Source organism: Aspergillus wentii, assembly GCF_001890725.1.
Source record: "Aspergillus wentii DTO 134E9 unplaced genomic scaffold ASPWEscaffold_7, whole genome shotgun sequence".
Lineage (NCBI taxonomy): Eukaryota > Fungi > Ascomycota > Eurotiomycetes > Eurotiales > Aspergillaceae > Aspergillus > Aspergillus wentii.
Window position 1 is genome coordinate 1,194,877 of NW_024467838.1, and position 25,491 is coordinate 1,220,367.

The window sequence follows — 25,491 nt, forward strand, 5'->3', positions numbered from 1 at the left end:
CAGATCAGGTACAGCAGAAGATCTCGTCCTTGGTTTCTTCTAAGCAGGATGCAATAATTACGAATCCTGGATTCATCGAGGTACATCTGTTAGGCCCCCACAGCTCCAACATGACCCGAGACACTCAGCTTTGAAACACTGAATATTGAATACAGAATAGATGCGAATAATGAGTGTCAATAACAGAAATTACGATCAACAAGTCCTCACTCATAATAACAATGAATATTCTATCGATTGCATGATGGTCGGCAGATCCCCTGACGGAAAGCTCCGTGCTCCGACGCGGAATTTCCATCGCTCGGAATGCTTCCACTGCTTCCGTTTAGTAGAGCTTCAAATTATCAGAATAATATGACTGGTGGATATTATGGTAGGAATATCAAGACAGAAGATGGATAATAATCGTCAAAGAAGATCAACAGAAACACAGTGAACAGACAAATAATGATGAACCAACCCCTCATCCAACTAGTTCTTCTTCCCCAGACCGCTGAATGTATCCCCCGCAGACTTGCCCACCCCCTTGGCGGTATTGCCCAGTCCTTCGCTGGCATTCGTGACCGTCTTCCCAAGGCCCTCGGTTGCCCCGCCCACTGTCTTGCCCAGATCGCCCACGGCAGTGCCCACCACGCCTGTCACGCCGCCCACTGTCTTGCCAACAGTGTTGCCGATGCCTCCGAAGAAGCCGGCTAGATGATGTTAGTTGGGATTTGGTGGGATTTGATGGGATATTGTGTAGGACGGGATAAATGAGGTACAGGCCGGAAGTGAAGAAACTTACGGCTTTTGTTGTCATTGTTTCCAAACATTGTATTGATTGTATCGATGGTATTGTATGGTATGCTTTGGTTTGATGATGATTAATGGAGATGGTTAGATCTTCAGATCTAGTGGGTGAAGTGTTTCCTTGATGTTGAAGTGTTTTATCAGATGTTGTGCTCAAGTTTATACGCTGTCCTTTAGACTCGGTCCACCGATGATATCATATTCCGCTTTCATCAATTGTCCAGGTACCATTTGACAGCAATCATCACAGGTGCTGCTTATATCTTTCGTGTAGTATGTAATATCGACTGCTGATAGAAATCATAGAGTACAGCCAACTCAGTTGAGTGTATCAGACATCCTCTCACCAAGGCCTCAGTCCTTAACCTGTCCATCTTCCTGTAACCCGTCAGTAAGTATCATCAACAAAGAAGAAAACGAACCAAATCCCTCCCGATACCAACGACAGCCCGAAACTCCAAATCCTGCATCTCTTTCCCCACAAACACAACCTCTCCCTTCAATTCAACCGTCCGAGCTCGATCAAAATCAATCCACAAAACCCTCTCACTCTCAGGGCACACCATGACATTATGAGAATCAGTAGCATCCTCATGTACCACGCCCGCCTGGTGGATCATCTTGAGTATATCGAGCGCCACCGCCCATCGTCCCTTTGTATAAGTGGCCATGTCCAACTCGCGCATGCCAGGAACATATTCGATGAGGACCGCAGACGGGCGAAGCTTGTCCGCGATGAAATGGGATAGAGACTGTGGGTGGATGGCTGGATTGAGGCTTTCAATCGCACCGTAAAAGCACGGGATACATCCCCTATCGCAGAGGCCGTGGAATTGCAATCGTTGGTAGGCTGTGGCTTCGTTTCTGTATAGCGAAAAGTCGATTTCTACTTCGTCTTCGAAGGTGTGATACTATACAACATACAACCAGGTTATTTGGCTTTTTTTTGCTGATGGTTGTCACATGAGGCTTGTCAGAGTGAGGGGAAGTAAGACACATACCACCTTCATCACATACTGCTGACCTCGAACTGAGACGTGCCAGGTGACAATGGAGTCGCTTTCCTTGAGGATATCGAGAAACTCGATCTCGGCGACTGAGACTGTGGTATTGTTTAGTTTGAAGTTGTCTCCTTGGCTCTCTTCCATGGCTGTGTGATTTTGGTAGAGGGTGGTGAAGATGTTGTTGATGGAAAGGTCTGGACGTCCATGGATCGAGGCGGGTGTTCCTGTGTCTAACCAGGTGACTTGATTGTGCGACACCAACAATTACACTGTGTGTCTATCCGTTGGAAATGCTCAAGTGAGCTATACTAGAATAATTATATGTAAATCTCAATTAGGAATATGCAGACGAACTGTTTGCCTTGCCCTTGTCTGGGTAGTATCACGCAAACATAAGAAAGACTTTTTATAGTATACTATAATTCCAATGAATGTGTTCTTAATCATATGCATTTTTTGGTAAGTCTTCCAAGGCTATCGGTAGATTGGGAAATATATTTGACAAGCCGTAATATATAAGGGTTTTATATGAGAAGCATCATGTGAAAGTCACCATAGAGTAAGAGTCCCTAGATTGAAGGAATTCAAAGGGAATAGTCCAGCATCCTGAGCAGAGTTCCCGTGCTTTCAGCCTCTTCAAGTAGCACCAAGAGAGGATCTATGTGTCTTTCATGTAACCAAAGACTTAAATCCTTGTGGGGAATATCTTTGGAGCCTCATCAAGTAAGACGGTTGTATAACAAACAATCCGCTGTGAACTGCCTCATCTCAACAAATGTCATCACACATACATACCTAATGTTTGGCTGAGAGTGTCTTTGTATAACACGATTCTGAACACCGGGTAAATCGGAAGTGACATCCTCAATATCCTGTCATACTCAGTATTCTTGTTTCCCTGCTTCGATGTGGGAGGCCAATTGCACTTTTATAACCCAGGTCCAGAGGTGGATAGAAGAGGATAAAAATATAAGACCTCCCCCCCCGTCAAAGGGAATCATTCAGTCCAAACCAATTTGTCAGTGATCCTCAACAATTCAACACAAATCAACAAAAACATCATGTTCTTCCAGGCAAAGACCCTCCTTACCCTCATCACCTTTGGAAGGCTCCTTTCCACCGCTGCTGGCGTCAACCTGTCGCAATTCACCCGTCCCAACTGCAGGGGTAATCGCGCTTCCTGCACTAACATAGGCTCCAGAGTCTGCTGCCAAAGCAATCAGCGTGTCTTCGCGTCCGGCTCCTGCCAGGGTTGCACCTCGACCGACTTCCACTCGACCTGGACACGACAGGGACGGAACAGCTGCGGTCGAAATGCAGCGAGTACCAATGGTGGCCGGTGTATCTCGGGCAGTTCGAATTTGCGCGGTCACTCATGGTGTCGACTTTGCCGTACGAAGCGAGAAGAAGGGGAGGAACCCACCTGCACCGAAAGCGTGGAGCCTAATGTTCTTGAGATTGACGGTAAATGGTTCCACTTGAAGGACGAGATGCCCGGGAACGAACGGGACGCGCTTTGGGATCTCTGGAACAACGAAGCTGTGATTGCGGATATGCCGGCTGAGATGCTCAAGTATGAGGAAGAGATGCCTGAAGGCATTGAGGACTCTATGTAATCGAGCAGCATGAAGTGATCAGTTCTGTCTGGTGAGGGATGTTCTGACTGCATGATAGTGAGTCAAGGTGGGTTTGAATGGGCTGTGGTCATGTTGCAATAATTGAGAATTTTGGTAGGTAGCTAGGAAATGTAACTGTCACGAGTTTCCCAGAAGACCGATTCAGAGAAACCAAAGGTCATTCAATCCAAGTAAGCGTAGATCGAAAAGACGTGAGATTAAGGCTTGGAAAGATCCATGATGGAGATCATAGCACTTGACGAATCAGTATTCAGATGTCAACATACGATCGACTTCTTGGACATGCAAGGCAGAGGATTATGCCAAGTCATTCTCGAAGATAATCATAAACTTGATGAAACTTTCCTTTCACAAGCATAGCCGCTGCAGAGATCACATGAACAGTCTCGGCTTCAATATAATTGATAAATTGCTTTTGATTAGTGAAAAACCCAAAGTCATGGAAGTCCTGTTTAGGCAATTCCGTCTGCTGGGCACATGACAGCCATTGGTCCATGTGGCAAGCCAATCTTGCATAGACTTGAGTCTATCTGGTTAAATCTCCGGCGACAAGTATCTGACAGCTCGTATTCGCCCGCAGGTTATATTATCAACCAGGCAATCAGAGGAGTCGATTATATTATTTTCTGTCGTGCACGGGAGCAGAGAATGTGGTGGTGTGATTTGAGTTCTGTCTAGAACGTGGCAGACAGGAATGTTGCTCAGATGCTGTGCTTCTCTGCTTCTGCGGGGAATGACAGTGCAGGCTTCACTGCATCTTGAGAATCACTAAAATCTACAGTATTCACTGTTATTTCAAGATGGAAATAACCGCCAACATGGTCTCAACCAAGGGTCCAAGTGACTCTTTGCCGTCTTTGGATGTCGACGAAGACAGCCGCCAAGACCAAAAAGACTGTGTACTTCGTTCCCCGCAACTGGACGGCCTCGAGGGTCTTTCTTTGCGGTTCTTTGGGGCTGCAATTTGCCTCAGAATAATATTACAGTGGATGGTGTGATTGCATTATGATCCTTTTTATGCCCAACTCTTGTTCCTGAGCCTGTTCCAATGACTTGTTGGGTGGGGACCCTCTTTTTTTTTTTTTTCCTCCGCTCCCCTCCGGACCTTCACCACCGCTATCACGGCCTAAGTAAGTCCCGTTAATCGCCCAAGCGACGGTGTCCCACTCCGTCTAGAGCGTTCGTCTTTCCCTCTGATCAGAAGAGATGACCCCATCCGTCCTTTAATCCTCCTTTCTTTCTTCCTCCCCAACCTTCTCTCTCTCTTCATTTCTCTCCTCTACCCCCCACCTCTGTGCCTTGCCATTGCATTAATTTCAGCATGGATCAAACCAAGGCGCCGGACGCCATTGCGCCTGCGGAGCAGCAGTCACATGGATTGCCCGCCAACGGCCGTCGAGATTCGACAACGTCCATGTCCAAAATCATCGAAGATGCCAAAAATGCAACGGATAAGGAACGCAAGATGACCCTGTTGCAGGGCATTAAGACCTACCCCAAGGCCGTTGCTTGGAGTGTCATTATCTCGACCTGTATCGCCATGGAGGCCTACGATATCAGTTTGGTTAACAACTTCTACGCCTTTCCTCAGTTCAACCGCAAATACGGTGAATTAATGGCAGATGGAACGTATCAGGTACCGGCCAGGGTAAGTCAGAGTTTTTATTATTTTATTTTTTTTTTTTTTCATCTTGAATTCTAGCGGTGTGGAACGGTTGTTGACGAGAATCCTTCAATTACAGTGGCAAGCAGGTCTTAGCAACGGTGCGTACGTTGGTGAAATTATCGGTCTCTTCTTCAATGGCTGGGCCTCCGAACGAATTGGTTATCGCTACACAATCATGGCTTGTCTCCTTTTGCTCAGTGCCTTTACAACTATCTTCTTCACCGCACCAAATGTTAAAGCTCTTCTGGCCGCCGAGATCCTATGCGGTATCCCATGGGGTGTTTTCCAGACCTTGACCATCACCTACGCTTCCGAGGTGTGCCCTGTTGCGTTGCGAGGCTACCTTACAACCTATGTCAATTTTTGCTGGGGTCTAGGACAACTTATCGGTGTCGGTGTGATAAAATCAATGTTGAAACGGGACGATCAATGGGCCTACCGAATTCCCTATTCACTGCAATGGATGTGGCCGGCTCCGCTGCTCATAGGGATCTTTTTAGCTCCCGAATCGCCATGGTGGCTGGTCAGAAGGGGCCGGATTGAGGATGCCAAGCGATCGCTTTATCGCTTGACCAGTGTCAACAGAGAAACGGATTTTGACGCAGATGAAACTATCGCCATGATGGTCCATACAACCGCCTTGGAGGAGAAGATCACAAAGGGAGCCAGCTACATGGACTGTTTCAGAGGAACGGATCTACGCCGGACGGAGATTGTCTGTATGGCTTGGGCTATGCAGAATTTAAGCGGCAACTCTTTCTCGAATTATTCTACCTACTTTCTGGAGCAAGCAGGATTGAGCTCTTCCTCCTCCTACTCCTTTGCAATGGGCCAGTACGGCATCAACATGGTTGCTGTGTTTGGCTCATGGTTCCTTATGACCTTGGGTTGTGGCCGAAGGTCTCTTTATCTGTACGGTCTGTGTGGTCTCTGCGCCATGTTGCTCGTGATGGGATTCCTCGGGCTTGTTCCCGACCAACACAGAGACCAAGCATCCCTCGCCACGGGCTGCATGATGATTATCTGGGCCCTATTTTACCAATTGACTGTCGGAACCGTGGCCTACTCAATCGTGGCTGAAGTATCCACCCGCCGCCTCCAGATCAAGACAGTCGTCCTAGGCCGCAACCTGTACAACGTCGTCGCCATCATCTCTGGTGTTCTAACTCCCTACATGCTCAACCCCAGCGCCTGGAACTGGGGCAACTATGCCGGCTTTTTCTGGGGAGGTCTCTGCTTCCTTTGTATCATCTACACCTACTTCCGGCTTCCTGAACCCAACGGCCGCTCCTTCGCCGAGCTCGACGTCCTCTTCGAACGTGGAGTCAGTGCCCGCAAATTCGCCAGTACCGAGGTCAACGTCTTCGAAGAAACCATTGAGGGCCGAGTTATTGACGACTTCCAAACCAAGAAGGCGACGGCAGACGTAACGCAGGTGGAAAAAGATGCTGCCGGTTCGACGTGATGTGTCCATGACTTTCCACGACTATGAGACCAAACTTTTCATGTTCTCTCTTCTACATCATATATTATTTAATAATGTACATATTCATTTTAATCATGCAATACGATTGACGCCTTGATGATGATGATGTGATGCTGTCTGGCTTTTGCTGTTGTCCTGTAATATATGCAGCATGTTTGACTGGTTTACTGACTGTTTGTTGCTCTTACTTCTTACCGATAGCAGGGGGTTTCTTATTTGACTATTCGCATACGATGTCAACGCTGGCTTTCATCAGGTCAAAGCAATGCTCTCAATTGGTCATTATCGGATCTATATATGCAAGATCGGTTGTATTATATGATCTTCCCTTACTCGTGCGACCACTCGGGCTTCTTCTTCTCGGCAAAGGCAGTCATTCCTGGGGGTTCATCAGCACTTATCCGGCTTACTTTACAGTGTAATACAAGAGGTATGGGTACTTACCAATCTTCTGATCCTTGCTTCCGAACAGACCATGGAACAAGCGCCTCTCATATTCAACACCCTCACGAAGGGAGAGCTCCTGGCTCTTGTTCACAGCCTCCTTACCAGCAAGCACGGCAACGCGGCTGTAGCCCGCAATCGTCTCCGCGGTCTTGAAAGCCTCTTCCAAAAGCTCATCCCTGCCTCCATCAACAACCTTGGAGGCAACACCCCATTCCGCAGCCTCCTTGCCGCTGAAGTTCTTACCGGTCAGAATCAATTCCATCGCTCTGCTCTTGCCGATGGCATGGGTGAGACGCTGGGAACCGCCTGCACCGGGAATAACACCCAGCTTGATCTCAGGCTGACCGAATGTAGCGTTCGAGGAGCAGTAAATGATGTCGCACATGAGGGCTAGCTCGCAGCCACCGCCCAGGGCGTAACCAGAAACAGCGGCGATGACAGGCTTACGGATGGCGTTGGCGAGGTGGGACCAGGGAGCGATGAAGTTGTTGGTGTATGCGGAAGCGAAAGTCAAGGGTGCCATTTCTTTGATGTCGGCTCCGGCTGTGGGTGATTGAATTGTAAGTATTTGCATTGGAATTGTCGACGTAAAGAGTATTCGATATATTAAACATACCAGCAAATGCCTTCTCGCTACCTGTGATGACGATAGCTCCAATGCTCTTGTCTTCGTCATATTTCGACAGAGCTTCATTCAGCTCCTTGAAAAGAGGGCTGGAGAGTGCATTGAGAGCTTTGGGGCGGTTCAAAGTAACTTTTCAGAGTAAGCTACGGTTCACATGCTTAAACGGTCCTCAAGGGACATACTCAATCCAACACCAGGTTTGGGGGTTGAGGTGAGGATGTTTTTATAGGCTGGAGCAGCAGCAGAGTAAGGCCGGGCAACTCGGGTAAGGTAAGAAGTCAAGGGGATAGATGTTCTGGACGCAACCAGTCGCGAGCACCGCTGAGAGAACATGATGATTATATAGTAGATTAATTAAGAGAGAGGTACAGAAGGGATGGGAATAGTGTCAATTGTGGTGGATGGGAAAAGCAGTTCAACAGCTAGCTAATAAGTAGCACCGAAGCTATGATGCCACCACAGAACAGCCGCGGATGCTGCTGCGTTTCCTCCCCGCAGTGTCGCCGACGGGAGCCGTTCCCCCGAGGCAACCCGTGCACGTGAACAGACCCTTATGCTGAGATAAGCGAAACTGTTCACTAGCCACAGTCTGAGGCGCAGCAGAGTCCGTGCCCGGCTGTGGCTGGTGCAAATTGATGGTGACAGCTTTTGCGGCTAATAATAATAACCAACTTAAGTGGACACTTTTCTCTGCCTCCCGGTTCCTGATTATTGTTTCTCACGTCCCCCCGGAGTTTCAAGGCGCCCCTCCACTTACGTTAACAATCGGAGGTTTTGCATAAGCTGCAGGCAAAGGATTCGTCTTGTTTTGATCCGATTTTGTTTCCTCATTCTCTTTCGCGATGGATGTCCCCGAGCCAGAGCAGACGCCGTTTACGGCTGTGACGGCGCAGACATCGAAACTTACTAGAGTGAGTTGACCCTTTTGATCCATTTATTGAGCACAAAATGGGGAGCCTGGAGAGGCTCTGTGAAAGATAGTAGTTGAGAATCCGTGCTAATCGCATTCGGAATAGCAATATCAATCCTATCTCGATGCTTCGACACCCTTCACCACTTATCGCTGGGTCGGCACTGTCGTTCTTCTCCTTGTCTTCTTTTTGAGAATCGTCCTGGCTCAAGGATGGTACATTGGTATGCGATCCATCCTATATAATCAATTTTATCCTACGTTCACCGGGTCCACGACATAGCTAACAACCACTCTCCAATACAGTCGCATACACTTTGGGCATCTACCTCCTGAACCTCTTCCTCCTCTTCTTGCAACCCAAGTTCGACCCCTCTCTCACCCAAGACGAAGGCCTTGAAGATGGCGACGCCGCCGCCAGTCTCCCTACTAAGCAAGACGACGAGTTCCGACCTTTCATCCGCCGTCTTCCTGAGTTCAAGTTCTGGCACGCGGCCACCCGGGCTATCGCCATTGGTTTCGTCTGCAGTTGGTTCAGCGTCTTTGATATCCCGGTTTTCTGGCCCGTGCTGGTCGTTTACTGGATTATCCTCTTTGTCTTGACGAGTAGGCCCTCCCTTCTTTTGACATTTGTTAGTGAACAATGGTACTAATTCGGTCTTTTCTCCAGTGCGACGACAAATCCAGCATATGATCAAGTACCGTTACGTCCCATTCTCTTTCGGAAAGGCAAGATACGGTCGATCATAAACTACCTAATGACTCCGATTATGGTGATACGGTGAACACGGTGTCTGTGTGGGATTGGTCCGTCAGGCCTTCTGTTTGTGCTTCTGTAATGAAAAGCGGTAGGCACTGGTCCTTGTTATGGGTTGGAAATCGCGGAAAGGAAAAGCAACTGAGAGCGATCCTGGCGGATTAATCCCACCCTTTTTCTTTTTTTATCTCTCGATTTGATGATGACCATTCGTGATCTGAATTCATGAACTTTTTTGTCTTGTATAGAGCTTTAGTTGATCTTGTTTCACCCCCCTTTTTTCATTTCTCGATGTACTCATGTACTAATAAGATAAACCATGTATGGATATGTATGTCTATGCCCAGTTGTTCTCAGCTATGCAGTAGTATCAGATAGCTGAAGAAAAGAGATGAAGAGTATTCAAGTGCTCTCTTTACTATACCATATACGCTGGAATTCGAAAAGCCGGAGAAACTTTTATTTGTACCGTAGTCATCATGAAAATCTAGTAGATGAAAAGAAGTTTTCCCAGACATACTGGCCCAACTCCAGCGTCACAACATCCAGTTCTAAAAGTATTCAAAATCCAATCTAAATCCCCTGTAATGGCGAAGAGGTATATAATGTCGAAACCGCACGAGTCGAAGAAAATTTATAATAGTAGACAGGCTAAATGGCATATAACAAAAACGAAAGGAAAACATATCATCCGGTCTCCAAATTGACGGACGTAACTCAGATTTGGAGATCTTCCACACTGTTCGATCGTTTGCTCCCTCCGAGAGACAGTGAGGAAATTGTGCGACCCGGAGTTGTTGGTTCAACTTCCTGGGTCTTTGTGCAAATCCAGGTAGAGGCATACATGTTGACACTATTTTCGTCAGCAAAAAGGTCCAGATTACCTGGTACAAAGTAATAAAAGGGACTTACCGGTCAATGCATGTGCCTGGGAATCGTGCTCCTACGCGACGAGCCGTGAAACCGTTCTCCTCGAATTGTTTCATATACCAGGGCTCAATGCTGGCAGAACGAAGCAGGATGCGGCCACCAATCTTCAGGGCTTGGTTTAGCGTTTGACATTGGGCTCCTGCGTCGTTGCCTTCAGGGTCAAACCAGTCCATTGAATCCATGACCTAAGAAAAGTAAGTATACCACCCAAGCGAGGGACTTGAAAATGTACGAGCACTTACAACGGCGATTGTAAGACTCCTGGGAGTGATTCGTTTAATCACTTCATTAATCTCGTCGGTGTGGATCCGAAGACCATCGAAAGCACCCGGCGAAGACAATTTCACATGAGCCTTGGGGGACAAGTATGTAGGATGGCATCTGATATCAGGTTAGCGTTATTTTTAGGGGTCTGCCATAATTTGAACTTACTTTCTGGAGAATTGTCCCTGTAGACACAGGAAGTAGAAGTAGTTGTCGTTACTGATCATAGTGTCCTTGACCACCGGATCTAATGTGTCGACAACATATTCCCAAATGGACTGGCCGCTCACGTCTTTAGACTTCTTCATGTCTTCGGTCAAGCCGTTCCTCTTGAAGAAGTCTTCCACGATCATGTTGCGTTGGTTTCGAGGAACACCAGCAGCCTTCCATGCAAACCATTCAGTGCCAACCACAGCCCAGTAAAGAGGCTTGCTCATCAAAACACTGCGGATGCGTGGCCAGATCTCCCGCTGTTCACTGAGGGTTTGGGCATCACATAACTTCCGCACCTGGCCTTCGAGGCCGAAAATCTTGAAGAGATATCGGACCATCTTGATTGCGTGGCGGGATCCTCCGGTTTCGTACAGTCCTTTGCCAGAAGATGATGTAAAGACATGAGTGTGCTCGAGCCAGTACTGGAATGCCTGGCTAGACAAATGTGGACTCAGCCGAGAGATGAGAAGCTGGCGGAATTCAGGATGCTTTCCCTCTCCAAAGATCTTCCAAACATCACGGTGTCCCAAGGCACAAAAGCTTGCAACCTTGAGCTCAAGAAGATGGTTTTGGTTCGGGTTCAAGTCAACTGCATGCACCCTTCGTGGGCTATTTTGGAGGTAGTCCAAAATGTTGTCTCCTGCGCTTGTAATGGCTAGAATAACATCATCGCGCTTGATGTTCAGTAGTCGGTGATCCACACGGGGATCTTCCCAGTTGAAGGCATAGATGTACTCGTTTTGGAATTGTGTGTGTTTCGGGAGCAGGTCGTTGTAGAAAATGCGGTAGTGGTGATTTTGGTAGAAAGAACATGGAAGGGGCAGATTCGATCCCAGGTTAATCACGGCTGATTCATACGCCTTGGAATGAATCTCAACTCTGCTCTCTTCGACAGCGTTCTCCATCTCCTTGCGATGGTTGGCGGGCGACAAATAGGGCGACTCGGTAAAAGTAGCATCCAACTTCTCAATAGCCTCATGGCTCGAAGGGCTGGAAGCAATGTCCTTTTGGCAACCAATGAAGATGTAGTAGGGGATGCCTCCAAGAAGATAGTTTCTTTCACTGGCAGAGATGACCGTACCGAAGCGGTACTCCAAATAGTCTCTGCGGGCAGCTTCAAGGTTGACACGGTCTGCATCAAACCAAGCACGCCAAAATGCACGTCCAAGCCAGTTAACATGGCGGTTAAATGCACCACCAATATAGTTGCGAGAGGAGACATCGACGATACTCTGGACTGTTTTTCTTGCTTAGTATTCTTTCAGATAGGTCTAGGCTCACTTGCGACTTACCATAGAAATCACAGACACCAAGAATTCCAGTCGGCTTCATCAAGGAGGTGAGGGAGTCAACGACGCTGTAATAGTCTGTCTCTGGTAAGCTCCTGATTTCAGCACCCGTTGTCTGGCAAAGCTGACCTGGAATCATAGACAAGCTGTAGCTCATGGTTACCACATCTGCTCCTGTGTTGAGGTTCGCGGCCTTGGTTCGGGGGTCCACTTGATCGAGCTCTGGAAGACGGAAAGACCGTACATCCTGACACACAACTGTGACGTTCTTCCATCCCAATCGTTCGAACCGCTGACGAGCAACTTCGCAGAGGGAAGGTGAGAGATCGACCAAATAGACGTGCGAGAAGAACGAGTCAACAGGCAGAAACTTTGCCATGGCTTCGATGTTGTAGCTGATTTCACGGTTAGAAACGGTGCTATGCATAGTAAACTATTGAGAGCGCTTACCCAGTGCCTCCGCCCATCTAATCAGTTAGCAATAGTGTCTATCGGGATGTAGAGAGAGGTTCGCAACTTACATCAACCCAGATGGCCTTTTTGGCTTGAAGCTCTTTGTTCTCCACCTTGTACTTCAATTGAGCGGCAGCGAGGCCTAACATGTCCTCTCGACCACACAGAAGACGCTTCCGGGTGGCATCATACACGGTGGCCTAGCTAGTGGTTAGAAGGGGAGTTGGAAGCTGCGTTCAAGTTTTGAGTCATACCTGTGTCTTGTAAAAGCTTTCCAGCGCATCCTGCTGGCCATCACCACTCTTGTCATGGGGCTTAAGGAACGATGCGTAGATGAACTTCAAGTAGCTAAATATGCCGCTGTTGTAATCGATTTTGCGATTCTGAGAGGAAACGGAGAGCACGACGACAACAAGCGCACAGACAGAAAAGGCAGCACCTCCAATGTACAGATGGGTCCAATCCATCTTGTTGAGAAAGGAATCAACAGGACCACTGCTGACGGAATTCATGGTGAAGAAAGAGTCGAGGATTGGGGACAGGGAGGGGATTGAATTTCCTGTCTCTGGCTAAGAAAGCAGCACAGAATATGAGAAATAGAGACAAAAGAGTCTCAAGAGAGAGCGAGAAACGGCGGGTTCTTCAATCAAAGCTGCCCCGTCTCCTCAACAAGCTGCACCGTAAATTGGGTCGCACGTCTTCACGAGACCCCCCACCATACCCCTCCTATCCAGAAAGGTTCAATGGCTCCAAATGTCGGACCAGCATCGTGATGTCCTATCAGGGGGACACATGGGCCCGAGAGTGATAAGATGCATTGCCTCCAAGTGGGCTGCATGGGTTGACGGTTGCGGGAAGAAGGATCGACCTCTTTTACCCTAGGGAAGAGCTCTGGGTCTGTGGCGAAAGAAGGCATAGTAGTATGCACTGATAATGCCGGCGAGAGGAGAGCAGATGAGGAGATCCAACCGGTGAAGTCTGCAGGTGGATTGGAGTACACACCACGCTGTCAGGGCCATGTACACCTCTTTCCTCATTAGGTCTAGCTCTAGTCACGGTACAGCCCTAGGTAAAGACAAGGGGGGAAATTGCCAGTCCACCCCTGAAACAGCCTGTGAAGTAGTCCCAGAACTCCTGGAAAGCACCCTTAAGCATCCCTAAAACACCTCTAAGGCAGGCGGCCTAAGGTAGCCCTAAAGCGGCCCGTAAAGTAGTACACATATGTATGAAAGAGATACTATGATTTTAATTTAAGTACAATGCATCATGAAATAGTACTTGAATTGTCATTTTATGAGGATATTCTAACTAATCTGAAATGATATAATAGTACCTTCTCATTAACAAAGAGCCCTTTGGGGTTGTAGCAGTAAAGCAGGACTTTCTAGGTAGACTGAGATGCTACATGCTTAAACTAAGCCTATTGTAATAATAATTATGGACTAGACTTCTACATTAGCTCTACTATGGCAACCATTGGGGTACACGAAACAAAGTGGTGCATATCAACCAAACGAGGCTACTCAGTATTAAAACGGCGATCTGGTCGACCCATATGCGGATGCTCTCCACAGGATCCTCTGGGCGATCGGGACAGGATCCACGAGGGCAAGTAGGAGAGCTCCAGGACAGCATGTGCAGACATCGAGAGAGGCTCGTGGGGAGGTTGACTGGCGTTGAGTGTTGTGAGTCTATTTGGTCCGGGGAGCCAATCAGAGGGCTGGCTGGCGGCACACTTGGGCTTCGGGGATTCTGTAGGGAGAACGCTCTGAGACGGTTTCATCCATGGGTGGACGAGGTATGATCCTCAAATGGTTCATTCAATTAATGTTCGATTTAGTAATGAGGTCGATAATTATTATCGTTGTTATTTGATTAATCAATGGACGGGGTATACCGGGTTATATTCGTAGGTGTACAATCAGCCACTCTACCTAGTATATCACCATGGAGAAAGGAGCAACTAGAAGACTACCTTATGGATAAGCGTATGAGTTCCACCCGGATATTTATCGTCATGGATGGTATTTCACCTATCACTCTGGAATCCTCACAACAGCTCGTCCATCAATCTCAGCTCGCTCTAACCTGTCCAACACATCATTGATACAATCCAATTCAAAACATTCAACATGTGCTCGAATATCTCCTTCCACAGCCATCTTTAACAATTCATCCATCTCTTTCGCAGTTCCGGCAGAGTTACCAACAATTGTAAGCCCTATTGTCCTGGTCAGTTGATCGCTTTCCTTTCTCAGATCATATATCTCTTACCCTTGACAATCATGTCGAATGGGGTCGCCGGTAGTCTAAACGGTACACTCGGTATACCCACACAGACTAGAACCCCCATCCTGCGGAGAAGATGCATACTCTGTGTATAGGCTGGTTCACCATTAGCCGTGCATATTACTGCATGAGCACCTAAACCGGAAGTGAGGGACTTGACTCCCTGTTCAACGTTGTCGATCTTGTAGTCGAAGAAGCTTGTTGCTCCCAGGGCGAGACAGAGTTGCTTCTTTTTTTCGCCGCTAGAAATAGAACCCGTCAGTCAACCAGTGGCCAAGTGGGTATAGCCACAGCCAATATACCTATCAATTGCAATCACTTTCAATCCTTTTTTGACTGCGATTTGTATTCCCCTGGAACAAGTGGACCATTGTTAGCACAGAGGATCTCCAATCAGGGCTAGCTGGAATCTGACATATGCCCTAAACCCCCTCCAGCCCCAGGAAGGACGAGCCAGTCTCCTGGGCGTGTTTTAGTCTTCAAGATCGAGGAGTACATTGCAATTCCAGCTGGAAACAAATCAGCAAAAGCCGCTCATCTTCTCTCATATAAAAACTCACCGCATAGAAGAGGAGCAGCTGTGTCTGGCGAAAGCCCAGGAGGAATTATCGTTACATGGTTTGCAGGGCTGACAATGTACTCTAGACCCAATCGGCATTTATGCATGAACAAGGACCGACAAATTCACTGACGCTGAAATGTTCCCGGGACATTCTGCAGCTTGTTAGATAAATCATTTCCTCTCGACTATGACGATAGACTTACTGCACCGGCGTTTCTCTGATATGGACATGCTGTATTGTTTACAGCGCATATTTCACAACTCAGACAAGAGCTGTATAGCCATCTTTTGCATACATTAAGCTAGCCAACCTTGAAGCTTCAGCACGCACTGACTGACCTTATACCAACCCTTCTCCCAACCCATTCCTGTTCATGGACATTGCCACCAACTGAAATCAAGTCAGAAAGAAATCCCTAGCCAAGGAAAATGAAGGATCTTTTTTTACCTGAAACCACTTTCCCAACTCCCTCGTGACCCGCCACATCCGTCAACATGGGTGTCTCCCCACGAATACTGTGCACATCGGAATGACACACCCCGGAGAATTCGAGCTTGATGAGCAACTCTCCTTCTCCGGGGACTGGGACGAGGTGATTGGTGCTTATCTGCACCCTTGCGTCTGGGGATGCTCCAGATGGAGGAAGCACTGCTGCGATCTGGGTTTGGGGGATAGTCATATTGGATCAATCTCGAGTGGAATATTTATGGCGATAAAAAGGATTTGGGGATACGCAGACTGGATTTCTGCTATGCGAGTCATCAGCCAGTATGTCAAGTCTGCTGGAGGTGATGTTTACCGCCATAATTAACGGAGATATGGTGGAGAGGGGTATTCGCCTGTCCCTCATGCGGGGTTAATTATCAGCAACCTGAAAGCTTGCCATGGCTCAGTATCTGATAAAATGCTGCTACTTGATAGGTGCATTGAGATAATGGATATGACTGTAGATAAGCATACTGAACAGGCTTTGTGTACAACATCATGACTAGCAGAAATTGCAACACATGATTCAATTTGTTCTATCTCTGTATGGAACAACTAATTGAAATAAACATCCATAATATCACTGAATACAGGACATAGACCGCAACTATCATCAAGTCTATGTCCATTGAGATTTCTGCTGAACAGATCAGCGTCCAATGCTTCCACACAATGCCAGATACCAGCGAGAATCAAACAAGTTCCACCACCGAAACAATTAGGATATTATCTTAAGGTTTTGGAATCAAAAAAGTGTACCGATATAAGGACATGGACTCTGCATATTCCGGCAGAGTCAGGAAGGAAAAGAGGGGGAAGAGGCACCCCAAATGCAAAAACGCACTACCGAGTCATTCGGAGGGAATCGAGAGAGTATATCAAGAACCAAATTTATAGCACGACACAAAGACGCCAGCGCTTATGCGTTTTCCGATTGAAGGGTTTGCTATAGTAAAAAACGTCAGCATGTTGGAAATAAACCAAAACAGTGCGGCTGCGCAAGGGTCAACTAACCACCAACCAATCCATGCCCTCATCGAGACCTTTGCCATCGATGGCAGAGCAGGCCACAATACTCCAGTTTCGATCCCGGAGTTCTCCCAGTTTCAGGGCCTCTGAGATCTCACCCGCACCCTTGGCACCAGGCTGGTCTTGCTTGTTTGCAAACACCAGTAGGTTGGCATCACGGAGTTCCTCCTCATTCAGCATGGCTGCCAACTCATCGGCAGCTGTTCCCAGTCGCTCAATATCAGTGGAATCGATGACGAATATGACGGCGGCGGTGTTGGCGTAGTAGCACCGCCAGTACGGACGAATCGATGTTTGGCCTCCCAAATCCTGTATAAGAAGACATTGTATTAGTTTGTCTCCAGTCGTCTATTTCGCATTCTAGACAGCACTTCTGAAACATACCCAAACGTTAAAGTTCAGATTTCGATACGTCACCGACTCGACATTGAATCCAATGGTAGGTATCGTGGTAACAACTTCGCCGATCTGTTGAAGCAGTATACAAGTCAGCGTACTGATGCCCCACATCCATATCCCAAAACAACATACCTTCAATCTGTAGAGGAGTGTGGTCTTTCCGGCATTGTCCTAAATTGTTCAAACAAATGCATTAGCCCCCAGACCCGTCGACACTTATCGCCTAGTGTTATGTATAGCATACGAGTCCCAGGATAAGGATCCGAATCTCCTTCTTAGTCCAGATCAAGGACCATAACCGCGATAACGAGGCTCCCATGATGTGCTGTTGGTGACGAAGGGGTGGTTCTTTCGTCGGTGAGTGAGTGACAGATGGATGGTGTTGCGGAGATCGCAGACGCGATGACAGGAAGCGGTGGGATGGAGGCGAATGAGTGCCAAGAAGGTCAGCCAGTGAGCTTACACAGGATGTCCTCGAGAAGATGACGAATTCAAAATTGAAGTTTTTTAATTACTTATTGAAGGTATAATGTGAAACGGCAAACGCATCATCAAATAATCAATCGCTGACTAAACGCGATATTTGGTGGCAATCACACTGGACTGTTGCTGTTCTGCGCCGATCGGCCTGGCCCAAGCTGGGATGGCCCTAAAGTAGGAGAGTCTCAGGTTTAACTTGACTGTAGAAGGATTGCGCCGCGGCCTCTTTTGTCGCCATTATCATTAGCTGCTGCGGTATCGTGTTCAGCGTCTACTACTGTCTTCTCTAAAGCGTCGTGTATGCTGTCACTTTGATCGCCAGTGTTTATGGTATTCCTCATTTGAACCAACCAGTCTCCCGCTTCGTTTGAGCGCATCTTTGCGATCCGCCATCTTCGCCGCACTCCTCCGTACCGAGCTTCTCCTAGAAACCTCCGCACTCCGTTTTATCCAGCTCACTGGCATCTCTGCCAACTGATACACCATGGTTGGCAAGAAGTCTGGAAAGGCTCTCCTTCGGGATGAGGGTAAGCTCTCTTGGGATACTTTTTGTTGCCCTGCTAGGACCAGGCCACTGATCTTCATAGGCCTTGAACGAACCGATAACAATATGGATCTATCGAGCTGGCCTCAGATACCTGCGATCAACCAGAAAAACTACTACACGTATGTTTCTGCATCTGTCTCCACGCTTACTATCCCTCCCTCGAATCGAACCTCTATTCTTGTCACAACTTTGATCGCTGACCGTTGATTCTCTTATAGCGATTACCTGAAGAGAGACGACCAGTATTTGGCTTTTAGGTTGCAAAATGAAGAGAATAGAAATCGGATGGCCAAAACAGCCAAGGACCGAGACCGTGCTCTTGCGATGGAAAAAGCGAATGACCTGGGAATTCCCGAACCGGACGCAGATGATGGCGATACAAACATGGAGGATGAAGAGAGTGAAGTTGAGACAGTTGGCTCCAAGGTCATTGTCATACATCTTGGCAGTCAAAATCTTCGAATCGGGCTGGCCAGCGATGCTTTACCAAAGACTGTTCCTATGGTAATTGCAAGGAAGTCTTCTACCAGCGAATCCGAGGACAGGGAAGAACCCAACCCTAAAAGGTTGAAGCTGGACGATGATTCTGCGATGGAGCCAGAGAAGATGTTTGGTTCTGAGGTTTGTTCCAATTGGTGTACAAGGCTAAAATTGCGATGTGCTGGATCTAATTCTTGTCATAGTTTTCCTCCCAATATTCCACGATGGTCGCGGACCTTAAGGTACACATGCGCCAGAACAAACGCAGGACCCTGCCGAACTCGAAAGAAATGGTCGTCAATTATAATCGGAGAACGGTACCAGAGACGATTTCTGAACACAACGATCCCATGCGTGTGGACTGGACAGAAATCCCGGATGCACCAGCTTCGGCGCCCGAATACATTGTCGGGCAAGAAGCTTTGAGAATACCCGATGCTTCAAATCCTCGTTATAAGCTATATTGGCCAATGAGATATGGATGGTGTAATGAGAAGGACTATAACAGCAAGAGACTTATGTTCTTGGACATTTCATTGATTCTCGAAGAAGCGATCAAGAACCAATTGGGCCTTACAAGCAAGAAGGAATGGCCTCAATATTCATGCGTATTCGTCATTCCGGATCTCTACGAGAAGTCGTACGTGTCACAAGTTCTAGAGATGCTGATGCGAGAGTTCGCATTTGCCCGCGTTTGTTTTATCCAGGAGAGTCTTGCTGCTACCTTTGGCGCGGGATTCACCTCGGCCTGTGTTGTTGACATTGGTGCGCAAAAGACATCTATATGTTGCGTCGAAGAGGGCATGTGTATTGAAAACTCCCGGGTCAATCTGAAATACGGAGGAGCAGACGTGACCGAGACTTTCATCAAAATGATGCTTTACGACCACTTTCCTTATGCCGAGATAAACCTGTGGCGCAGGTATGATTTCTTGTTGGCCGAGGAGCTGAAGAAAAACATTTGCACCATGAATGAAGCCAGTGTTTCTGTTCAGGTTTATGATTTTCACCTCCGTGTCGCCGGCCAAGATACCCGAAAGTACACTTTCAAGGCATACGACGAAGTGCATCTGGCTCCCATGGGCTACTTTCAACCATCTATCTTCGAGAATTCAGACAAAATCAACGGACGGAGGACTCTGATTGAACGCTCGGTTGATATTTATGACGGCCAACCAAACGACCCGGTGTCTGCGGCTCAGTCCGAGATCCTGACCACCATTGCTCCCCCACAGGCTAATGGACAAGTCAATGGTGAGACTCACTCAAACACTTTGGACGTGCAATCAACACCGAGTCGTTCCCAACAAGTCAATGCACTCAGTCGCGTGCAAGAACTTGATGCTACTCCTCGATCTTCAGTTGCTGGCTCTCCTGCACCGGAGGCCCTGGGTACTCCTCAGGCAGGTGGAGCGGCGACTCCAGCCGTCGGAGGACAAGCTCAAGCCCCGCAACAGCCTCGTGCGCCTACTGTTGAAGAACGAGATGACATACCCCCTGTGTTCCCACTGGACACTGCCATCCTTACTTCTATTGCACACGCTACCCGCGGAGAGGAACGTAAAATGCGAGACTTCCTTGGAGGAATCATGATCGTTGGAGGCGGAAGCCAGATCAACGGCTTTCATTCCTTCCTCGAGGAGCGATTACAGTACCTTCGCCCAGGATTCGCCAAGGAGATCATGATTGGTACGCCTCCAAGAGATCTCGACCCGCAAGTCGTTGTATGGAAGGGCGCAAGTGTATTCGGGAAGCTGAGTGGAACTAATGACAGCTGGATCGGTCAGTTGGAATATGATAGATTGGGCCACAGACTCATGGCGTACAAGTGCATGTGGGCTTATTGATTCGATGCTACTTTATTTATTCTATTTCCCTTTTCTTATTTACTTTTATGAAGGATGGCATTTGAGATATCTTATTGATTTTATGGGTTCTCTTGTATCAAAATAGTATGGCTTATAACCAATTGGTTGAATTCTGAAGCAGGATAGCAGAATATTAAACTATCTAAATGATATTAAAGGATTGACTCCCACCAAAAACAAGTAATCAGTTTACATTCATTCACTAATTCTTTATCACTGGAAATATGACACCATTCACTATGTGATTACTAAGCTCCTCCGATTTCCCGGTAATCACGGAACAATATTCCTCCCTCCTCGGAATCATCTTCACACGCTAACTTGAAGAATCAGGCGGTCAAGAACTGCAGAATGGTGTCTCCAACCCCAAGTAAGTTTGCCCTCAATTCAAGCTGTCTCAGTTGGTCGGGCTCTCCTACTCATTTTATATACTCTTATCAGTTCTCTCACCCGTTGACTCGAGTGGTAGGGATCCATCTGTGCCTCTTGTCCCTGACTCTGAGGTTCCCCCGATATTTCTCCCCAGCCCCCGTAAGTCTGAAAAAGAGCTGTCGCATCACGAATTCGAGAACGTCCGCTAATCGACCTCAAAAGAATACACGCCGTCCCACTCCGATACCCCGACTCCAGAGCCAGCGACAGACGCAGCATACACCATGTCGAAATCGAAGTCCAAGGAAAGCAGCTCCTCCGGGGGTTTTCACCAGGAATATATAGCCTCTTTGCGCTATCGAAATGACCTCCCTCCCCCGGACATGCCCCCGAAGTTTCTTGACATCCCGCATGAGGGTCTAGACCGTTTTCTTACTCCTGGATTTGCGTCGAACTTGGCTCGACGGGAGGAACCGAATATTGATGTTGACGCTGAAGGTGGTATGCCAATTGACCTGGTAGGTATTCCGGGGCTTCACCTCGGTGATGAAAGCGGTATGTTTGCTTCTCTCATGGAATTGTATGAAAGGAAGAACTAATCAATTTTGCGCAGCTATCATGGCACCGGAGAATCCTCAGCCAATCGACCCTGCCGATCTCCCTCTTCTTATGAATTTGGACCAACTGAAAAACCCCGCACCCAAGAACACCAATGTCAGCTTCCTGCGTCGTACGCAATATATCTCGGCCGGTCTTCGCGCACCAGACGGCGGAAAGGCTATTCCTACTAGAGCAAGACCTCGTCAGGATAAAAACAAGGTGTCCCAGGACGACCCGGCTTATATAAAGCGGTATATCCAGAAAGGATTTGACATTGCACACCCAGAGAGCAAACATTCCGGTGAAGATACTTCAAGCAGAATCAAAGGCCACACCCCGACCAAGGTGGAACTCGATGCTTGGGCCAAACCGGTTCATCCTGACAACCCGAAGCTGAAACCTGTTGGTTTCTTTCCTCTCCTGCCTGACCTGCAAGGATTCCCGGACCCTGGAGGCTTTGTCCAGTTTAAGTTCGATAAGGCACCTGTTCAGGGTGTTTCTGGGAAGCGGGACAAACGCATGGATGTTTCTGTCCTGCTTCCATCTGCACCTGAGGAGCGTGTGTGCCAGGAACATGCGACAAAGGCCGCCCTACACAAAACGAACCCCAACATCTATCCCGACCCTGGCCCGGTTCCATGGGATTACGATCTTTTCTTACCGGAGAAGGACTCTACCAAGGCCGTCATCTCAAGTCTACATCTTTCGAACCCCGACCGCGATAACCAGGAACTCTACCGTCATGAAGGGTCCGACAACACAAAATTCCATCGTTTCGATCGTGTTCGCACATATGCTACTAGTGCCCAAACTCTGGGTAACGATGTGAAGCAGAAGGATGTCGCTGTGACTTTGTTTGATCCCTCGGATGTGAAGGACGACCAAGGCGAAAATGCCTCCAAGCAAAAGGGTGCCTATTATTACCCAATTCTGGGCAAGACTCGTCTCAAGCCGGAGCGAGCCCGTACCATTGCTCAGGCTGGTCTAGCACCTACTCGTCCCAAGACGAAGGAAGACCAAGTCGACCAGCTTCAGGTTGCGGTTCGCGATCCCGATGAGGCAGAGGTCTACAAACGTTCTCTACACAGAGCAGCTATCGATCCCAAGTTTGCAGAGACCATGCCTCCCCCTCCAGAGGGCCCAGGTGACGAACCCGAATCACCCAAAGAGCAGAACGAAGGGGGCAGAGAAGGGAGTGTTGATGATGCCCAAGATGCGGAAGACGATGACAGAATGAGTGACGAGTAGTCATCCATACTTCCAACTTTTTTCCTTTTTTCCTTTTTTCCTTTTTTCCTTTTTTCAAGTCACACGGCTGCATACTCATAGTGCTTCTCTTCTCTTATTGAGCAGCATTTGTTTCTTTTTGTCACTTCAAAGACTACATACCCATATCTTGTCATCATGCTTTGGTAATCTTGCCGTGTCGCCTCAGATTTCTTTACCTGATATTTTTCAGAACGTTGTCCCTAGCCGCAAAGAGTCCGTCACGATAGGCTTCGCATTGGTGTCGAGGGCAGCAAAAGTGATTGGCGTTAACTGGCACAAATGGAATCAATCGGTTTTTTCTTGCGAATTGGATGGAAATTGTTTACTTTGTTTCCCTCCTCTTCAGGAGCCCAGCTTGGAGGTTTATTGTATGTACTTTTTTTTAAGAATCTTTGGAGATAATTCAGTCCATAGCAACGAATCAATGTCAAATGCAATCTAATCTACAGGCTTTCGCTATGATGCCATGATAACGAACAAGCCGTACACCGCCCGGGATACAAGGTACATTCTGCCGGTAATAATAACTGACCGCCCGCTACTTCCGGATTTCGTTTTGGCGCAAGAGAAACACCGGGAGAAAATCGTCGTTCTCGAATTCCATCCCTCTGTGGATAGGCTTGCTTTGTAAACGACTGGGAATTCTTGCTGGTTTTTGGTTTTTCCCTCAATTCCGACGCAGCAGGTCTGAATAAATAGATTCTGCATTTTGATTGTGAGTTTTGCCCTATTCAATGTTCTTCTCTTTAATTCCGCTGTCGGCGCCATGTCGGGCTCGGGATCTCGGATCGGAGCACTTGAGCAGTTCCTCTTCTCAGATATCATGTTGGAAAGCTTCTATGTTGCAACGTCATCATCTTCCAAACATACCAGTCTGAACAATTGATCTAGTACAACAATGCTGACTACCATCCAGATCTATTGCTTGGTACTTGGTACTTTGCGCATGGTTTTGACATAGAATCAAGAAAGTAAATCTACTCTTGTCAAGATGGCTGCCAGTTCCGCCGCTCTCGCTTGGAGGTCTGCGGGCTTGAGGGCTCGCGTTGCGTCTCCCCGTTGCATTCAGCGACCTTCGGTCCTACACAAGCGTGCAGTGCAGCCCCAGGGTACCGTGAGGTACGCCACGGACGCTGCTGCTGCTACAGAGAATGCTGCCGCCGAGGCTGCTAAGGAGATCCCAAAGGAGGCCCCAAAGGCTATGAAAGAGGCTCCCAAGAAGGCGGGTCGCAGGTTTAGAAGAACTGTGCTCGGCACATCTTTGGCTCTCACTCTCTTTGTTGGATACGTTTACGGAACAGACACCAGAGCTAGCTTCCACCGCTATGGCGTGGTTCCTCTCATTAGATTGTTGTACCCCGATGCTGAGGATGCTCACCATTTGGGAGTGGATACTCTGAAGCAACTCTACAAATTTGGGCTTCACCCCAGAGAGCGGGGTAACCCAGATGGCGATGGGGCCCTGACGACTGAGGTAAGTTTCTTATCATCGATGATCTATAGATGTACATACTTAGCAACCATTAATTGCTAGGTCTTCGGGTATACGCTCTCCAACCCTATCGGTATCTCCGGTGGCCTTGACAAGCACGCTGAGATTCCGGACCCATTGTTTGCGATCGGGCCGGCAATTGTCGAAGTTGGAGGAACGACCCCATTGCCGCAAGATGGCAACCCTCGGCCTCGTGTGTTCCGACTTCCCTCCCAGAAGGCCATGATCAATCGCTACGGTCTCAACTCCAAAGGTGCAGACCATATGGCCGCCATCCTGGAACAGCGAGTCCGTGACTTTGCGTATGCGAACGGCTTTGGCTTGCACGAACTGGCTGAGAAGCGAGTTTTGGATGGCGAAGCCGACGTTCCCCCGGGAAGTCTTCTGCCCGGAAAGCTCCTCGCCGTTCAAGTCGCCAAGAACAAGACAACACCCGACTCCGACATCGAAGCCGTCAAAGGAGACTATGTGTACTGCGTCGACCGCTTGGCCAAGTACGCTGATATCCTTGTCGTCAATGTGTCGAGTCCCAACACCCCCGGTCTGCGCGATCTCCAGGCAACCGCACCTCTGACTGCCATCCTATCCGCTGTCGTCGGAGCAGCAAAGGGCATTGACCGCAAGACGAAGCCTTTCGTAATGGTCAAGGTCAGTCCAGACGAAGACTCAGACGAGCAGGTTCAGGGCGTCTGCGACGCAGTCCGCGGCTCAGGAGTCGACGGCATCATTGTCGGAAACACCACCAACCAACGCCCCGACCCACTCCCCAAGGGCACCGCACTCCCAGCCAAGGAGCAGACCACAATCAAGGAAACCGGAGGATACTCCGGTCCCCAGCTTTTCGACCGCACAGTTGCCCTTGTAGCCCGGTACAGGGCTCATCTCGACGAAGCCCCCGCCGAGCCCAACTCTGAAGCCGTTGCCGCTAGCAGCCCGCGCAAGGTTCTCTTCGCCTCTGGTGGCATCACGAACGGCGCCCAGGCCCGCGCCGTGCTGGATGCCGGTGCCTCTGTGGCTATGATGTACACCGGTATTGTGTATGGCGGAACTGGCACTGTGACTCGTGTCAAGCAGGAACTGCGCGAGGAAAAGAAGAAGGAGTAAAAAGTTGAAAGAGACGATTGTATATATGTTTGAATGACAGTTG

General features: G+C 48.3%; 12 protein-coding genes across 12 annotated transcripts; 6 read left to right on the forward strand and 6 right to left on the reverse strand.

Moving 5' to 3' along the window:
• Positions 1-471: 471 nt before the first annotated feature.
• ASPWEDRAFT_175438 (uncharacterized protein) lies at positions 472-812 on the reverse strand (the record flags this gene model as incomplete). The annotated part of the gene is made up of 2 exons (XM_040831359.1): positions 472-692; positions 785-812. 2 exons carry the CDS (start codon positions 810-812, stop codon positions 472-474), a joined length of 249 nt encoding a protein of 82 aa, XP_040685814.1.
• A 331-nt stretch (positions 813-1,143) lies between these two features.
• Positions 1,144-1,937, reverse strand: ASPWEDRAFT_31074 (uncharacterized protein; the record flags this gene model as incomplete). Its single annotated transcript, XM_040833500.1, has 3 exons — positions 1,144-1,167; positions 1,212-1,700; positions 1,791-1,937. The coding sequence occupies 3 exons, from the start codon at positions 1,935-1,937 to the stop codon at positions 1,144-1,146; spliced, it is 660 nt and encodes a 219-aa protein (XP_040685815.1).
• Positions 1,938-2,538: 601 nt separating this feature from the next.
• ASPWEDRAFT_44191 (uncharacterized protein) lies at positions 2,539-3,578 on the forward strand. The gene has a single exon (XM_040836202.1). It carries the CDS (start codon positions 2,855-2,857, stop codon positions 3,407-3,409), a length of 555 nt encoding a protein of 184 aa, XP_040685816.1. The 5' UTR covers positions 2,539-2,854; the 3' UTR covers positions 3,410-3,578.
• Positions 3,579-4,751: 1,173 nt separating this feature from the next.
• Positions 4,752-6,561, forward strand: ASPWEDRAFT_175441 (putative MFS alpha-glucoside transporter; the record flags this gene model as incomplete). Its single annotated transcript, XM_040831360.1, has 2 exons — positions 4,752-5,078; positions 5,173-6,561. The coding sequence occupies 2 exons, from the start codon at positions 4,752-4,754 to the stop codon at positions 6,559-6,561; spliced, it is 1,716 nt and encodes a 571-aa protein (XP_040685817.1).
• Positions 6,562-6,824: 263 nt separating this feature from the next.
• On the reverse strand, positions 6,825-8,119 carry echA (enoyl-CoA hydratase echA). Its single transcript, XM_040829810.1, has 4 exons — positions 7,819-8,119; positions 7,646-7,783; positions 7,027-7,572; positions 6,825-6,961 (listed from the first exon to the last, which is right to left on the reverse strand). Exons 1-4 carry the CDS (start codon positions 7,985-7,987, stop codon positions 6,912-6,914), a joined length of 903 nt encoding a protein of 300 aa, XP_040685818.1. The 5' UTR covers positions 7,988-8,119; the 3' UTR covers positions 6,825-6,911.
• A 352-nt stretch (positions 8,120-8,471) lies between these two features.
• Positions 8,472-9,757, forward strand: ASPWEDRAFT_44193 (Rer1 family protein). The gene is made up of 4 exons (XM_040836204.1): positions 8,472-8,565; positions 8,671-8,788; positions 8,871-9,170; positions 9,235-9,757. Exons 1-4 carry the CDS (start codon positions 8,497-8,499, stop codon positions 9,312-9,314), a joined length of 567 nt encoding a protein of 188 aa, XP_040685819.1. The 5' UTR covers positions 8,472-8,496; the 3' UTR covers positions 9,315-9,757.
• A 281-nt stretch (positions 9,758-10,038) lies between these two features.
• On the reverse strand, positions 10,039-12,982 carry ASPWEDRAFT_53834 (class I SAM-dependent methyltransferase; the record flags this gene model as incomplete). The annotated part of the gene is made up of 9 exons (XM_040837962.1): positions 10,039-10,174; positions 10,234-10,436; positions 10,494-10,632; positions 10,684-11,965; positions 12,021-12,095; positions 12,147-12,412; positions 12,468-12,484; positions 12,539-12,670; positions 12,725-12,982. 9 exons carry the CDS (start codon positions 12,980-12,982, stop codon positions 10,039-10,041), a joined length of 2,508 nt encoding a protein of 835 aa, XP_040685820.1.
• A 1,335-nt stretch (positions 12,983-14,317) lies between these two features.
• Positions 14,318-16,184, reverse strand: ASPWEDRAFT_161440 (zinc-dependent alcohol dehydrogenase). The gene is made up of 9 exons (XM_040829811.1): positions 15,770-16,184; positions 15,661-15,712; positions 15,525-15,606; positions 15,452-15,473; positions 15,320-15,400; positions 15,175-15,268; positions 15,062-15,112; positions 14,745-15,001; positions 14,318-14,691 (listed from the first exon to the last, which is right to left on the reverse strand). Exons 1-9 carry the CDS (start codon positions 15,999-16,001, stop codon positions 14,507-14,509), a joined length of 1,056 nt encoding a protein of 351 aa, XP_040685821.1. The 5' UTR covers positions 16,002-16,184; the 3' UTR covers positions 14,318-14,506.
• A 48-nt stretch (positions 16,185-16,232) lies between these two features.
• On the reverse strand, positions 16,233-17,827 carry ASPWEDRAFT_44197 (ADP-ribosylation factor family protein). The gene is made up of 5 exons (XM_040836205.1): positions 17,481-17,827; positions 17,369-17,407; positions 17,222-17,305; positions 16,823-17,146; positions 16,233-16,754 (listed from the first exon to the last, which is right to left on the reverse strand). The coding sequence occupies exons 1-5, from the start codon at positions 17,553-17,555 to the stop codon at positions 16,728-16,730; spliced, it is 549 nt and encodes a 182-aa protein (XP_040685822.1). The 5' UTR covers positions 17,556-17,827; the 3' UTR covers positions 16,233-16,727.
• On the forward strand, positions 17,772-20,782 carry ASPWEDRAFT_139709 (putative chromatin remodeling complex subunit (Arp8)). The gene is made up of 4 exons (XM_040829389.1): positions 17,772-18,243; positions 18,304-18,382; positions 18,482-18,884; positions 18,947-20,782. The coding sequence occupies exons 1-4, from the start codon at positions 18,201-18,203 to the stop codon at positions 20,588-20,590; spliced, it is 2,169 nt and encodes a 722-aa protein (XP_040685823.1). The 5' UTR covers positions 17,772-18,200; the 3' UTR covers positions 20,591-20,782.
• A 180-nt stretch (positions 20,783-20,962) lies between these two features.
• Positions 20,963-23,303, forward strand: ASPWEDRAFT_71478 (uncharacterized protein; the record flags this gene model as incomplete). Its single annotated transcript, XM_040839176.1, has 4 exons — positions 20,963-20,981; positions 21,053-21,142; positions 21,206-21,538; positions 21,597-23,303. The coding sequence occupies 4 exons, from the start codon at positions 20,963-20,965 to the stop codon at positions 22,829-22,831; spliced, it is 1,677 nt and encodes a 558-aa protein (XP_040685824.1). The 3' UTR covers positions 22,832-23,303.
• Positions 23,304-23,843: 540 nt separating this feature from the next.
• Positions 23,844-25,448, forward strand: ASPWEDRAFT_116799 (dihydroorotate dehydrogenase 2; the record flags this gene model as incomplete). The annotated part of the gene is made up of 2 exons (XM_040828683.1): positions 23,844-24,326; positions 24,387-25,448. 2 exons carry the CDS (start codon positions 23,844-23,846, stop codon positions 25,446-25,448), a joined length of 1,545 nt encoding a protein of 514 aa, XP_040685825.1.
• Between the last annotated feature and the right edge of the window lie 43 nt (positions 25,449-25,491).